The sequence below is a fragment of the Ranitomeya imitator genome, chromosome 8, assembly GCF_032444005.1.
Source record: "Ranitomeya imitator isolate aRanImi1 chromosome 8, aRanImi1.pri, whole genome shotgun sequence".
NCBI lineage: Eukaryota > Metazoa > Chordata > Amphibia > Anura > Dendrobatidae > Ranitomeya > Ranitomeya imitator.
In genome coordinates this window covers 1,802,210-1,814,859 of record NC_091289.1, presented here as the reverse complement: position 1 = coordinate 1,814,859, position 12,650 = coordinate 1,802,210, and the positions used below count along the sequence as shown (strand labels likewise).

General features: G+C 64.5%; 2 protein-coding genes across 7 annotated transcripts in view; one reads left to right on the top strand and one right to left on the bottom strand.

Moving 5' to 3' along the window:
* The window catches only part of GMPPB (GDP-mannose pyrophosphorylase B), a 14,101-nt gene extending 5,433 nt beyond the window's left edge, over nucleotides 1-8,668 (top strand). For both annotated transcript variants that reach the window (XM_069735984.1, XM_069735985.1), the window contains exons 2-10: nucleotides 964-1,097; nucleotides 1,172-1,252; nucleotides 1,581-1,629; nucleotides 4,284-4,426; nucleotides 5,184-5,342; nucleotides 5,586-5,664; nucleotides 5,732-5,859; nucleotides 7,336-7,518; nucleotides 8,171-8,668. In XM_069735984.1, coding sequence (XP_069592085.1) covers nucleotides 969-1,097; nucleotides 1,172-1,252; nucleotides 1,581-1,629; nucleotides 4,284-4,426; nucleotides 5,184-5,342; nucleotides 5,586-5,664; nucleotides 5,732-5,859; nucleotides 7,336-7,518; nucleotides 8,171-8,302 — 1,083 coding nt within the window. In that variant the 5' untranslated portion in view covers nucleotides 964-968 and the 3' untranslated portion in view covers nucleotides 8,303-8,668. The remainder of the gene's footprint in view (nucleotides 1-963; nucleotides 1,098-1,171; nucleotides 1,253-1,580; nucleotides 1,630-4,283; nucleotides 4,427-5,183; nucleotides 5,343-5,585; nucleotides 5,665-5,731; nucleotides 5,860-7,335; nucleotides 7,519-8,170) is intronic.
* Nucleotides 8,669-11,176: 2,508 nt separating this feature from the next.
* Nucleotides 11,177-12,650, bottom strand: part of RNF123 (ring finger protein 123) — a 106,167-nt gene continuing 104,693 nt past the window's right edge. For all 5 annotated transcript variants that reach the window (XM_069735978.1, XM_069735982.1, XM_069735979.1 and 2 more), the window contains 3 exons: nucleotides 12,333-12,427; nucleotides 11,975-12,060; nucleotides 11,177-11,445 (listed from right to left, as the gene is read on the bottom strand). In XM_069735978.1, the coding sequence (XP_069592079.1) occupies nucleotides 11,346-11,445; nucleotides 11,975-12,060; nucleotides 12,333-12,427 (281 nt within the window). In that variant the 3' untranslated portion in view covers nucleotides 11,177-11,345. The remainder of the gene's footprint in view (nucleotides 11,446-11,974; nucleotides 12,061-12,332; nucleotides 12,428-12,650) is intronic.

Here is a 12,650-nt window from a genome sequence, read left to right as displayed (position 1 = left end):
CCCCCCTTGCTCAGTCCCGGGGTCTCGTCCGTCCCCTTCTCCCCCCCTTGCTCAGTCCCGGGGTCTCGTCCGTCACCTCCTCCCCCCCTTGCTCAGTCCCGGGGTCTCTCCGTTACCTCCTCCCCCCTTGCTCAGTCCCCGGCGTCTCATCCTCTTCTTCCCCTCAGTCCTGGGGTCTCGTCCGTCCCCTCCTCCCCCCTTGCTCAGTCCCGGGGTCCCATCTGTCCCCCCTCTCTCCCCCCCCCCTTGCTCAGTCCCGGGGTCCCGTCTGTCCCCTCCCCCCCCCCCCACCCTTGCTCAGTCCCGGGGTCCCGTCTGTACCCTCCCCCCCCACCCCCTTGCTCAGTCCGAGGTCTCGTCCGTCCCCTCCTCCCCCCTTGCTCAGTCCCGGCGTCTCGTCCGTCCCCTCCTCCCCCCTTGCTCAGTCCCGGCGTCTCGTCCGTCCCCTCCTCCCCCCTTGCTCAGTCCCGGCGTCTCGTCCGTCCCCTCCTCCCCCCTTGCTCAGTCCCGGCGTCTCGTCCGTCCCCTCCCCCCCTTGCTCAGTCCCGGCGTCCTCGTCCGTCCCCTCCCCCCCCCCCCCTTGCTCAGTCCCGGGGTCTCGTCCGTCCCCTCCCCCCTTGCTCAGTCCCCGGGGTCTTGTCCGTCCCCTCCCCCCTCCCCCCCCTTGCTCAGTCCCTGGGTCTCGTCCGTCCCCCCCCCCCCCCCCTGCTCAGTCCCGGGGTCTCGTCCGTCCCCTCCCCCTCCCCCCCCCCTTGCTCAGTCCCTGGGTCTCGTCCGTCCCCCCCCCCCCCTTGCTCAGTCCGGGGTCTCGTCCGTCCCCTCCCCCTCCCCCCCCCTTGCTCAGTCCCTGGGTCTCGTCCCCCCCCCCCCCCCCCTTGCTCAGTCCAGGGGTCTCGTCCGTCCCCTCCTCCCCGGTCCAGGTTCTCTGGTGTGATCCGCCGCACGCGCTCTTCTGTCTTGTAGGGAACATGAAGGCCTTGATCCTGGTTGGTGGTTACGGTACGAGGTTACGACCTCTGACCCTCAGTGTCCCCAAACCTCTGGTGGATTTCTGCAATCGTCCGATCTTGCTGCACCAGGTGGAGGCGCTGGTGAAGGTGAGGAGCGCGGTCCTGCCGCCACGTACCCCCGCTCTACAGGGTGACATCAGTATCTTCTCTCCTGTGGACAGGCGGGAGTTAATCACGTCATCCTGGCCGTCAGCTACATGTCAGACCTGTTAGAGAAGGAGATGAAGGAGCAGGAGAAGCGGGTAAGAAACAGCGCCCCCCGCCTGTGCTCTCCGCCTGTGCCCCCTGCCTGTGCCCCCCGCCTGTTGCCCCCCGCCTGTGCCCCCCGCCTGTGCCCCCCGCCTGTGCTCTCCGTCTGTGCTCTCCGCCTGTGCTCTCCGCCTGTGCTCTCCGCCTGTGCCCCCCGCCTGTGCCCCCCGCCTGTGCCCCCCGCCTGTGCTCTCCGCCTGTGCTCTCCGCTGTGCTCTCCGCCTGTGCTCCCCGCCTGTGCCCCCCGCCTGTGCCCCCCGCCTGTGCTCCCCACCTGTGGCCCCCGCCGGCCGCCGTCTTACTCTGGTTTTATCCCAACAGTTGGGAATCCGCATCTCCATGTCACACGAGAAGGAGCCGCTGGGAACGGGTGAGCTGGAAGGGGGGGGATGTCAGGGGGGGGGTGTCGGGGGAGGGGTGCGACCTGTGGGGGGGTGTCGGAGGAGGGGTGCGACCTGTGGGGGGGGATGTTGGGGGAGGGGTGCGACCTGTGTGTGGGGGGAGGTGTTGGGGGAGGGGTGCGACCTGTGTGTGTGTGGGGGGTGTTGGGGGAGGGGTGCGACCCGTGGGGGGGGTGTCGGAGAAGGGGTGCGACCTGTGGGGGGGTGTCGGGGGAGGGGTGCGACCTGTGTGGGGGGTGTCGGGGGAGGGGTGCGACCTGTGTGTGTAGGGGTGTCGGGGGAGGGGTGCGACCTGTGTGTGTGGGGGGGTGTTGGGGGAGGGGTGCGACCTGTGTGTGGGGGGGTGTTGGGGGAGGGGTGCGACCCGTGGGGGGGGGGGGGGTGTTGGGGGAGGGGTGCGGCCCGTGGGGGGGGGTGTTGGGAGAGGGGTGCGACCTGTGTGTGGGGGGGGGGTGTTGGGGGAGGTGTGCGACCTGTGTGTGTGTGGGGGGGTGTGACCTGTGTGTGTGTGTGGGGGGGGTGTTGGGGGAGGGGTGCGACCTGTGTGTGTGTGTGTGTGGGGGGGGGTGTTGGGGGAGGGGTGCGACCTGTGTGTGTGTGGGGGGTGTTGGGGGAGGGGTGCGACCTGTGTGTGTGGGGGGGTGTTGGGGGAGGGGTGCGACCCGTGTGTGTGGGGGGGGTGTTGGGGGAGGGGTGCGACCTGTGTGTGTGGGGGGGTGTTGGGGGAGGGGTGCGACCTGTGTGTGTGGGGGGGTGTTGGGGGAGGGGTGCGACCTGTGTGTGTGGGGGGGGTGTTGGGGGAGGGGTGCGACCTGTGTGTGTGGGGGGGGGGTGTTGGGGGAGGGGTGCGACCTGTGTGTGGGGGGGGGTGTTGGGGGAGGGGTGCGACCTGTGTGTGGGGGGGGGGGGTTTGGGGGAGGGGTGCGACCCGTGGGGGGGTGTTGGGGGAGGGGTGCGACCTGTGTGTGTGGGGGGGGGTGTTGGGGGAGGGGTGCGACCTGTGTGTGTGGGGGGGGTGTTGGGGGAGGGGTGCGACCTGTGTGTGTGTGTGGGGGGGGTGTTGGGGGAGGGGTGCGACCTGTGTGTGTGTGGGAGTGTTGGGGGAGGGGTGCGACCTGTGTGTGTGGGGGGGGGTGTTGGGGGAGGGGTGCGACCCGTGGGGGGGTGTTGGGGGAGGGGTGCGACCTGTGTGTGTGTGTGGGGGGGTGTTGGGGGAGGGGTGCGACCTGTGTGTGTGGGGGGGGGGGTGTTGGGGGAGGGGTGCGACCTGTGTGTGTGGGGGGGTGTTGGGGGAGGGGTGCGACCTGTGTGTGTGGGGGGGGGGGTGTTGGGGGAGGGGTGCGACCTGTGTGTGTGGGGGGGGTGTTGGGGGAGGGGTGCGACCTGTGTGTGGGGGGGGGTGTTGGGGGAGGGGTGCGACCTGTGTGTGGGGGGGGGGTGTTGGGGGAGGGGTGCGACCCGTGGGGGGGTGTTGGGGGAGGGGTGCGACCTGTGTGTGTGGGGGGGTGTTGGGGGAGGGGTGCGACCTGTGTGTGTGGGGGGGGGTGTTGGGGGAGGGGTGCGACCTGTGTGTGTGGGGGGGGGGTGTTGGGGGAGGGGTGCGACCTGTGTGTGTGTGGGAGTGTTGGGGGAGGGGTGCGACCTGTGTGTGTGTGGGGGGGGTGTTGGGGGAGGGGTGCGACCCGTGGGGGGGTGTTGGGGGAGGGGTGCGACCTGTGTGTGTGTGTGGGGGGGTGTTGGGGGAGGGGTGCGACCTGTGTGTGTGTGTGGGGGGGTGTTGGGGGAGGGGTGCGACCTGTGTGTGTGGGGGGGGGGTGTTGGGGGAGGGGTGCGACCTGTGTGTGTGGGGGGGTGTTGGGGGAGGGGTGCGACCTGTGTGTGTGGGGGGGGGGGGTGTTGGGGGAGGGGTGCGACCTGTGTGTGTGGGGGGGGGGTGTTGGGGGAGGGGTGCGACCTGTGTGTGGGGGGGGTGTTGGGGGAGGGGTGCGACCTGTGTGTGGGGGGGGGGTGTTGGGGGAGGGGTGCGACCCGTGGGGGGGTGTTGGGGGAGGGGTGCGACCTGTGTGTGTGGGGGGGTGTTGGGGGAGGGGTGCGACCTGTGTGTGTGGGGGGGGGTGTTGGGGGAGGGGTGCGACCTGTGTGTGTGGGGGGGGGGTGTTGGGGGAGGGGTGCGACCTGTGTGTGTGTGGGAGTGTTGGGGGAGGGGTGCGACCTGTGTGTGTGTGGGGGGGGTGTTGGGGGAGGGGTGCGACCCGTGGGGGGGTGTTGGGGGAGGGGTGCGACCTGTGTGTGTGTGTGGGGGGGTGTTGGGGGAGGGGTGCGACCTGTGTGTGTGGGGGGGGGGGTGTTGGGGGAGGGGTGCGACCTGTGTGTGTGGGGGGGTGTTGGGGGAGGGGTGCGACCCGTGGGGGGGTGTTGGGGGAGGGGTGCGACCTGTGTGTGTGTGTGTGGGGGGGGTGTTGGGGGAGGGGTGCGACCTGTGGGGGGCTCGGTGTCTGGGGCTGCGGGCACAGTGGTCCGTGTCTCCTGTGGGGGGCTGCGGGTGGGTGGTCCGTGTCTCCTGTGGGGGGCTGCGGGCGGGTGGTCCGTGTCGGGGTGATGATACCTCTCTTCTGATTGGCAGCCGGCCCCTTGGCTCTCGCCCGGACGCTGCTGACTGAGAACCCAGATCCGTTCTTCGTACTGAACAGCGACGTCATCTGCGACTTTCCCTTTGAAGACATGGTCCGATTTCATCAGCACCACGGGAAGGAGGGAACCATCGTGGTGAGGCCTGTAGCCAGGACAGTGGGCAAGGGGGTCCTCGCTAGAGGATATATGGGGAAGCCGATACTGTGATATCCAAGTCTTAGGCAGGTGTGGAAAAATGGTTAAAAGCGTGAAGCTTCCAGTAATAGAAGGGTTAATGGCTTATTTAAGAATTAAGAAAAATGTAAGTCATCATTGTCTGCCTGCCCGTCACCTCCGTCATCAGTGTCTGCCTGCCCATCATTAGCCGACTGCCCGTCGCCTCCGTTATCCGTGTCTGCCTGCTCGTCACCTCCGTCATCAGTGTCTGCCCATCATTAGCCGACTGCCCGTCGCCTCCGTTATCCGTGTCTGCCTGCTCGTCACCTCCGTCATCAGTGTCTGCCTGCCCGTCACCTCAGTCATCAGTGTCTGCCCATCATTAGCCGACTGCCCGTCACCTCCGTCATCAGTGTCTGCCTGCCTGTCATTATCCGATTGCCCGTCACCTCCGTTATCTGTGTCTGCCTGCCCGTCACCTCCGTTATCTGTGTCTGCCTGCCCGTCGCCTCCGTTATCAGTGTCTGCCTGCCCGTCATTATCCGACTGCCCGTCGCCTCCGTTATCAGTTTGTTTCTTTGTATTTTGCTCAGTGATAATGAACTTTTAACTCTTCCGTGTCTGCAGCTTCTGACGCTGCTGCGTTTATTACACTCCTGCACGCCGTGACCTGTCGGATTCCACATAACGACTTGCTGTGGATTATACTCTGTAGTAACCACTGCTGCCTGTGCAGGTCACAAAGGTGGAGGAGCCCTCGAAGTACGGGGTGGTGCTGTACGACGCCGAGTCCGGCCAGATCCAGAGATTTGTGGAGAAACCTCAAGTGTTTGTATCAAACAAGATAAACTCCGGATTGTACATCTTCTGCCCGTCCGTGCTGCACCGCATCCAGGTGCCTACACTGATGAGCTCGGGGGCCCGGGTGGGGGGTGCTGTGCCGCCGGTCTGGGGTGGGGGGTGCGGTGCCGCCGGGGTGGGGGTGCGGTGCCGCCGGTCTGTGCTGGGGGTGCGGTGCCGCCGGTCTGTGCTGGGGGTGCGGTGCCGCCGGTCTGTGCTGGGGGTGCGGTGCCGCCGGTCTGTGCTGGGGGTGCGGTGCCGCCGGTCTGTGCTGAGCCTCTCCTCCTTTTCTCTGCAGTTGCGCCCGACCTCTATAGAGAAGGAGATCTTCCCGGCGATGGCGCAGGACGGGCAGCTTTTCGCCATGGAGCTGCAGGGTGAGGCCTCTTCTGGGTGCTGATGGCTCCGGGTGTCCGTCCGTCCTTCATGTCTTCTGCCTTGCAGGGTTCTGGATGGACATCGGGCAGCCCAAGGACTTCCTGACCGGGATGTGCCTGTACCTGCAGTCGGTGAAGATGAAGCACCCGGAGCGGCTGCACTCAGGACCCGGCATTGCGGGGAACGTGCTGGTGGTGAGTCCGGGGATGGATGGCCACACACCCAGTGTCAGTCCCAGATGTGTGTATGGTTCTTGGTGAACATGGCGGACGCCGCTCACAAAGAGGTCACCCCGATATAGTACAGACCCCCAGATCTGTCTCCAGGGGGGATTCAGGGAGGCCGCGGTGTCCATCTCTTCTGTTCCTGATGACTTCTCTTATCTGGGGTCCTGCCCTGCGCACAGACGCTTTATGCCGCTCACTAGACAGTGTTGAAAAGTCGCGATAAACATTTACCTGCCTCCTGGAGACGTGTCGTTGCTGCTATGAACACCTTGGGGCGCAGTCCACGTGTGGTTGATGCTCCGGATGCCTTGGGGCGCAGTTCACGTGTGGTTGATGCTCCGGACGCCTTGGGGCGCAGTTCACGTGTGGTTGATGCTCCGGATGCCTTGGGGCGCAGTTCACGTGTGGTTGATGCTCCGGACGCCTTGGGGCGCAGTTCACGTGTGGTTGATGCTCCGGATGCAGTGGGGCGTAGTTCACGTGTCGTTGATGCTCCGGACGCCTTGGGGCGCAGTCCACGTGTGGTTGATGCTCCGGATGCAGTGGGGCGTAGTTCACGTGTCGTTGATGCTCCGGATGCCTTTGGGAGCAGTTCACGTGTGGTTGATGCTCCGGACGCCGTGGGGCGCAGTCCACGTGTGGCTGATGCTCCGGATGCCTTGGGGCGCAGTTCACGTGTGGCTGATGCTCCGGATGCCTTGGGGCGCAGTTCACGTGTGGTTGATGCTCCGGACGCCGTGGGGCTCAGTCCACGTGTGGTTCATGCTCCGGACGCCGTGGGGCGCAGTCCACGTGTGGTTGATGCTCCGGATGCCGTGGGGCGCAGTCCACGTGTGGTTGATGCTCCGGACGCCGTGGGGCGCAGTCCACGTGTGGTTGATGCTCCGGACGCCGTGGGGCGCAGTCCACGTGTGGTTGATGCTCCGGACGCCGTGGGGCGCAGTCCACGTGTGGTTGATGCTCCGGACGCCGTGGGGCGCAGTCCACGTGTGGTTGATGCTCCGGACGCCGTGGGGCGCAGTTCACGTGTGGTTGATGCTCCGGACGCCGTGGGGCGCAGTCCACGTGTGGCTGATGCTCCGGATGCCTTGGGGCGCAGTTCACGTGTGGTTGATGCTCCGGACGCCGTGGGGCTCAGTCCACGTGTGGTTCATGCTCCGGACGCCGTGGGGCGCAGTCCACGTGTGGTTGATGCTCTGGACGCCGTGGGGCGCAGTCCACGTGTGGTTGATGCTCCGGATGCCGTGGGGCTCAGTCCACGTGTGGTTGATGCTCCGGACGCCGTGGGGCGCAGTCCACGTGTGGTTGATGCTCCGGACGCCGTGGGGCGCAGTCCACGTGTAGTCGCCGCTCTGGTTGTCTGGGGTACGCTCTGTATTTGGTCTGGGTATGGCCGCCCCCAGGGTTCCTCTGCTTTACCGTCTCTGTTCTTTTGCTTTCCAGGACCCATCAGCCAAGATCGGGGACAACTGCTGCATTGGCCCCAATGTGATTATCGGCCCTGGGGTGACGGTGGAGGACGGGGTGCGGATAAAGCGCTGCACAGTCATGAAGGGCTCCAGAGTGCGCTCCCACTCGTGGCTGGAGTCCTCCATAGTCGGCTGGAGCTCATCTGTCGGCCAGTGGGTAAGGAGCCGATGTGACCGCGGGGAGGAGGAGGCCGGGAATAATCAACCAGTAATAGACGGGCCGAAAACCGGCCACCTCTGCTTCCTGAAAGTAAAATTATTGGTGTGCGGTTAGTCTGGGGAGGGGTGTTGGGAATCTTTCCTGTGGAAGCACAATTAGTCCGGCGTAGGCATTCTTTCCTACTGGTGCATGGTTATTTAGTTGGAGGGGTGGGGATCGTTTCTAGTCTGTATGCGGTTAGCTCCCGTTTCCGTTAGCCCATGTGACCACGGATGTGCTGGATCACATGGTCGGGGCGAGGGGCCCGGGCGATGGCATGGCTGGGGCGAGGGGCCCGGGCGATGGCATGGCTGGGGCCCGGGCGATTGCGTGGCTGGGACAAGGAGCCCGGGCGATGGCGTGGCTGGGGCGAGGGCGTGGTTGGGGCGAGGGGCCCGGCTGATAGCGTGGCTGGGGCGAGGGGCCCGGGCGATGGCGTGGCTGGGGCCCTGTAAGCGGCAGGAGGCGGCGAGGGGGTCAGTATTTCTGCAGGACTCCATGAGATGAGTTCTGAGGCTTCCAGGCCTCAGAGCCTCGCGGAGCGGTCCCGCACTGCAGAGGACTTGTCACAGTGGGTCAGTGTGTGATGTGCGGCTCGTTGTCGTCACAGGTGCGGATGGAGAATGTGACGGTTCTGGGAGAAGACGTCATTGTGAACGATGAGCTTTACCTCAATGGAGCCAATGTGTTACCCCACAAATGTATCGCCGAGTCGGTGCCGGAGCCGCGGATCATCATGTAGAAGGTGCGGCGGCCGCTGCCCGGGGACCATGGACTGAGATCGTGCCGTCTGTTTGTCCTGAGGAAGGAGCAACATCTCTGCTGCCAAATGGCGTGGTCTCCAGTGGGCCGTGGTCGTACCGACCCCCCCACCATCTCCCCAGGTGAAGCCGTGAAGGTCGGACCCGTCGCCTGTGCTGCTATGATGACAAATGAGACGTTTTCTCCGTAGAACGGGGGAGGACATAGTGGGGCAGTAAATTATCGGGAACCTCCTGCCCCAGCATCCAGAGGGTTAATTGCACTACTGCCACCTGACCGGCCCACCGTTGCTGAGGCCCGGGGGGCTGCCGTTTGGAGTTGTCTTATAAACACTTTATTCTGGTTATCGCTTTCTGGTGGTTCATCTGTGGGCCCTTCCCTCGTGACGTATGTGATGGCAGCGGCAGACGTGCTGCGCGATGTGGGTGCCGGCGGCGGTAGTGCGTGCTGCGTCGTGAGGGTGACGTAGCGTGTGCTGAGCAGGTTGGGTGGTGGCGGCGCGTGGTTGCTTGCGACGGTGGTGCGCGCTGCACGGTGAGGGTGACAGTGAGTGCGTACTTCGTGGTGACAGCAGCAGTGACGTGTACTTCATGGTGTGGGTGCCGGCGGCGATAATGCGTGCTGCGCAGTGAGGGTGACGTGTGCTGCGTGAAGTGGGTGACAGTGGGGGTGATGTGTGCTGCGCGGGGTGGGTGACAGTGGGGGTGACGTGTACTGTGCGGGGTGGGTGACAGTGGGGGTGACGTGTACTGCGCGGGGTGGGTGACAGTGGGGGTGACGTGTGCTGCGCAGTGAGGGTGACTTGTACTGCGCGGGGTGGGTGACGGTGGGGGTGACGTGTGCTGCGCAGTGAGGGTGACTTGTACTGCGCGGGGTGGGTGACAGTGGGGGTGACGTGTACTGTGCGGGGTGGGTGACAGTGGGGGTGACGTGTGCTGCGTAGTGAGGGTGACGTGTACTGTGCGGAGTGGGTGACAGTGGGGGTGGCGTGTGCTGTGCAGTGAGGGTGACGTGTACTGCGCGGGGTGGGTGACAGTGGGGGTGATGTGTGCTGCGCAGTGAGGGTGACGTGTACTGTGCGGGGTGGGTGACAGTGGGGGTGACGTGTGCTGCGCGGGGTGGGTGACAGTGGGGGTGATGTGTGCTGCGCAGTGAGGGTGACTTGTACTGCGCGGGGTGGGTGACAGTGGGGGTGACGTGTACTGTGCGGGGTGGGTGACAGTGGGGGTGACGTGTGCTGCGCAGTGAGGGTGACTTGTACTGTGCGGAGTGGGTGACAGTGGGGGTGACGTGTGCTGTGCAGTGAGGGTGACGTGTGCTGCGCAGTGAGGGTGACTTGTACTGCGCGGGGTGGGTGACAGTGTGGGTGACGTGTACTGTGCGGAGTGGGTGACAGTGGGGGTGACGTGTACTGCGCGGGGTGGGTGACAGTGGGGGCGACGTACTGTGCTGGGTGGGTGACAGTGGGGGTGACATGTGCTGCACAGTGAGGGTGACGTGTGCTGCGCAGTGAGGGTGACGTGTACTGCGCGGGGTGGGTGACAGTGGGGGTGACGTGTACTGCGCGGGGTGGGTGACAGTGGGGGCGACGTACTGTGCTGGGTGGGTGACAGTGGGGGTGACGTGTGCTGCGCAGTGAGGGTGACTTGTACTGCGCGGGGTGGGTGACAGTGGGGGCGACGTACTGTGCTGGGTGGGTGACAGTGGGGGTGACGTGTGCTGCGCAGTGAGGGTGACGTGTACTGCGCGGGGTGGGTGACAGTGGGGGTGACATGTACTGCGCAGTGAGGGTGACATGTACTGCGCAGTGAGGGTGACGTGTACTGCGCGGGGTGGGTGACAGTGGGGGTGACGTGTACTGTGCGGGGTGGGTGACAGTGGGGGTGACGTGTACTGTGCGGGGTGGGTGACAGTGGGGGTGACGTGTGCTGCGTAGTGAGGGTGACGTGTACTGTGCGGAGTGGGTGACAGTGGGGGTGACGTGTGCTGTGCAGTGAGGGTGACGTGTGCTGCGCAGTGAGGGTGACTTGTACTGCGCGGGGTGGGTGACAGTGGGGGTGACGTGTGCTGCGCAGTGAGGGTGACGTGTACTGCGCGGGGTGGGTGACAGTGGGGGTGACGTGTACTGTGCGGATTGGGTGACAGTGGGGGTGACGTGTGCTGCGCAGTGAGGGTGACGTGTACTGCGCGGGGTGGGTGACAGTGGGGGCGACGTGTGCTGGGTGGGTGACATGTGCTGCGCAGTGAGGGTGACGTGTGCTGCGCAGTGAGGGTGACGTGTACTGCGCGGGGTGGGTGACAGTGGGGGCGACGTGTACTGTGCCGGGTGGGTGACAGTGGGGGTGACATGTGCTGCGCAGTGAGGGTGACGTGTACTGCGCGGGGTGGGTGACAGTGGGGGCGACGTGTACTGTGCTGGGTGGGTGACAGTGGGGGTGACATGTGCTGCGCAGTGAGGGTGACGTGTGCTGCGCAGTGAGGGTGACGTGTACTGCGCGGGGTGGGTGACAGTGGGGGCGACGTGTACTGTGCCGGGTGGGTGACAGTGGGGGTGACATGTGCTGCGCAGTGAGGGTGACGTGTACTGCGCGGGGTGGGTGACAGTGGGGGCGACGTGTACTGTGCTGGGTGGGTGACAGTGGGGGTGACATGTGCTGCGCAGTGAGGGTGACGTGTGCTGCGCAGTGAGGGTGACGTGTACTGCGCGGGGTGGGTGACAGTGGGGGCGACGTGTACTGTGCCGGGTGGGTGACAGTGGGGGTGACATGTGCTGCGCAGTGAGGGTGCCAGCGGCGATACGTGGGTGCCAGCTGCGCAGGGTTGGTGACGGCGGTAGAGATGACGCAGACAGGGCGGTGGGTAAATAATTTAATCTTCAGGTTTGTGGCCGCTCACTTTACACAAAAATCATAAAACCACATTGGCGCAAATCTCCCAGCATCGTCCAGAGCCAGCGGGGCGCGGCACACGGCGTCACCACGTCAGCTGTACACTCGTCCTCCCAGCTGAGGGGCTGTGCAGTGCTAGGGGCCGGGGGGCTTCTCATAGTCCTCCACGCCTGTGATGGTGGCTTTACAGAAGAAACAGTCCTTGTTGTTCATCAGATGCTGATTTATGCACGCTCTACAAAGGGTTAAACCAGCAACACATTACAAGGAATCTGTGGCAGAGACCCTGATTCCAGCCCTGTGCCAGGTACTGGGCCGCCGGCTGCGGCTCTCATCACGTCCCTGTTACACTGGCTGCAGATCTAGCAGTGCTCTAAATGCTGAGAACAGTGACCCCGCCTACTCCACTGATTGGCAGTTTTCCCTGTGTGACCCCACCCCCTACACCTCATTGGCAGCTCTCGCTATAATCCCACCCACACCCTGGACTGGCAGCTTTCTGCCTATGCACAGTGTACACAGAGCTGCCAATCAGTGGGTGGGGTTATATGGAGGAGACCTGGCAGCAGATTACTCTTCCTCCAGGGATAATCTGCTGAGACTGCAGCGAGCAGCCCAGTCAATGACGCATCACAGCATGAAGTAGGGGCAGAGCTCCTGATTCCAGCACAACAGATGATGTGGCAAAAACCTGGTTACAAACTCTCCAAAAATAGGAGTTACTGGAGGGCGCGGCGGTGGCGCAGGGGAGCAGCCATACTCACTTGCAGGACTTGTGGGAGCAGGGCCTGAAGATAGCGGAGATGGGGTGAGCGTAGCAGATGGGGCACAGGTCCTCCTCGCTGGTCGGCTGCAACAGAAGAAGGCAGAGGTAGTCCTGCGTGTGGTGGCTCCTGCGCTGGCGGTGCACGTGGTGCCGAGCAGCTGGCGCGGTGCAGGCGGACATTAATAATGCAGCACTCGCTCCCATGTGAGGATCACATTCTGGACACTAAACTATTTTTATGCTGATCTGCAGTAAACTGATCAGTTCATCAGCAAGAAAGGTCAGCGCACCTCTGCGAGTACCGACACCGCGCGCACCCGATGCCGCGAGCACCGACACCGCCGCCGGGCACTCACCTGACAGCTCGCTGCCGCCTGCTTGGACTCCTCGTTCAGGAGGCTCCGCATCTTCTCCACCTTCCCCAGCTCTTCTGCATTAATGTAATCAGTGTCTGCAAGAAAGAGGTTGCCTGGTAATGAAGCCGCATCGGGGGCCACACACTACGGGGGTCTCGGGCTCCGCACTCAGCTGTCAATCAGTGCAGGGATTGCTCTGCACCCTCGGCTCATTTACTCTCCTGAAAGACGATTCTAGCAATAAACCCAATAAAATCTCCCCAGCCAAGTCACAATATGTGCGCCCAGACACTAGGGCCAGAAAGTGCCCCCCAAACC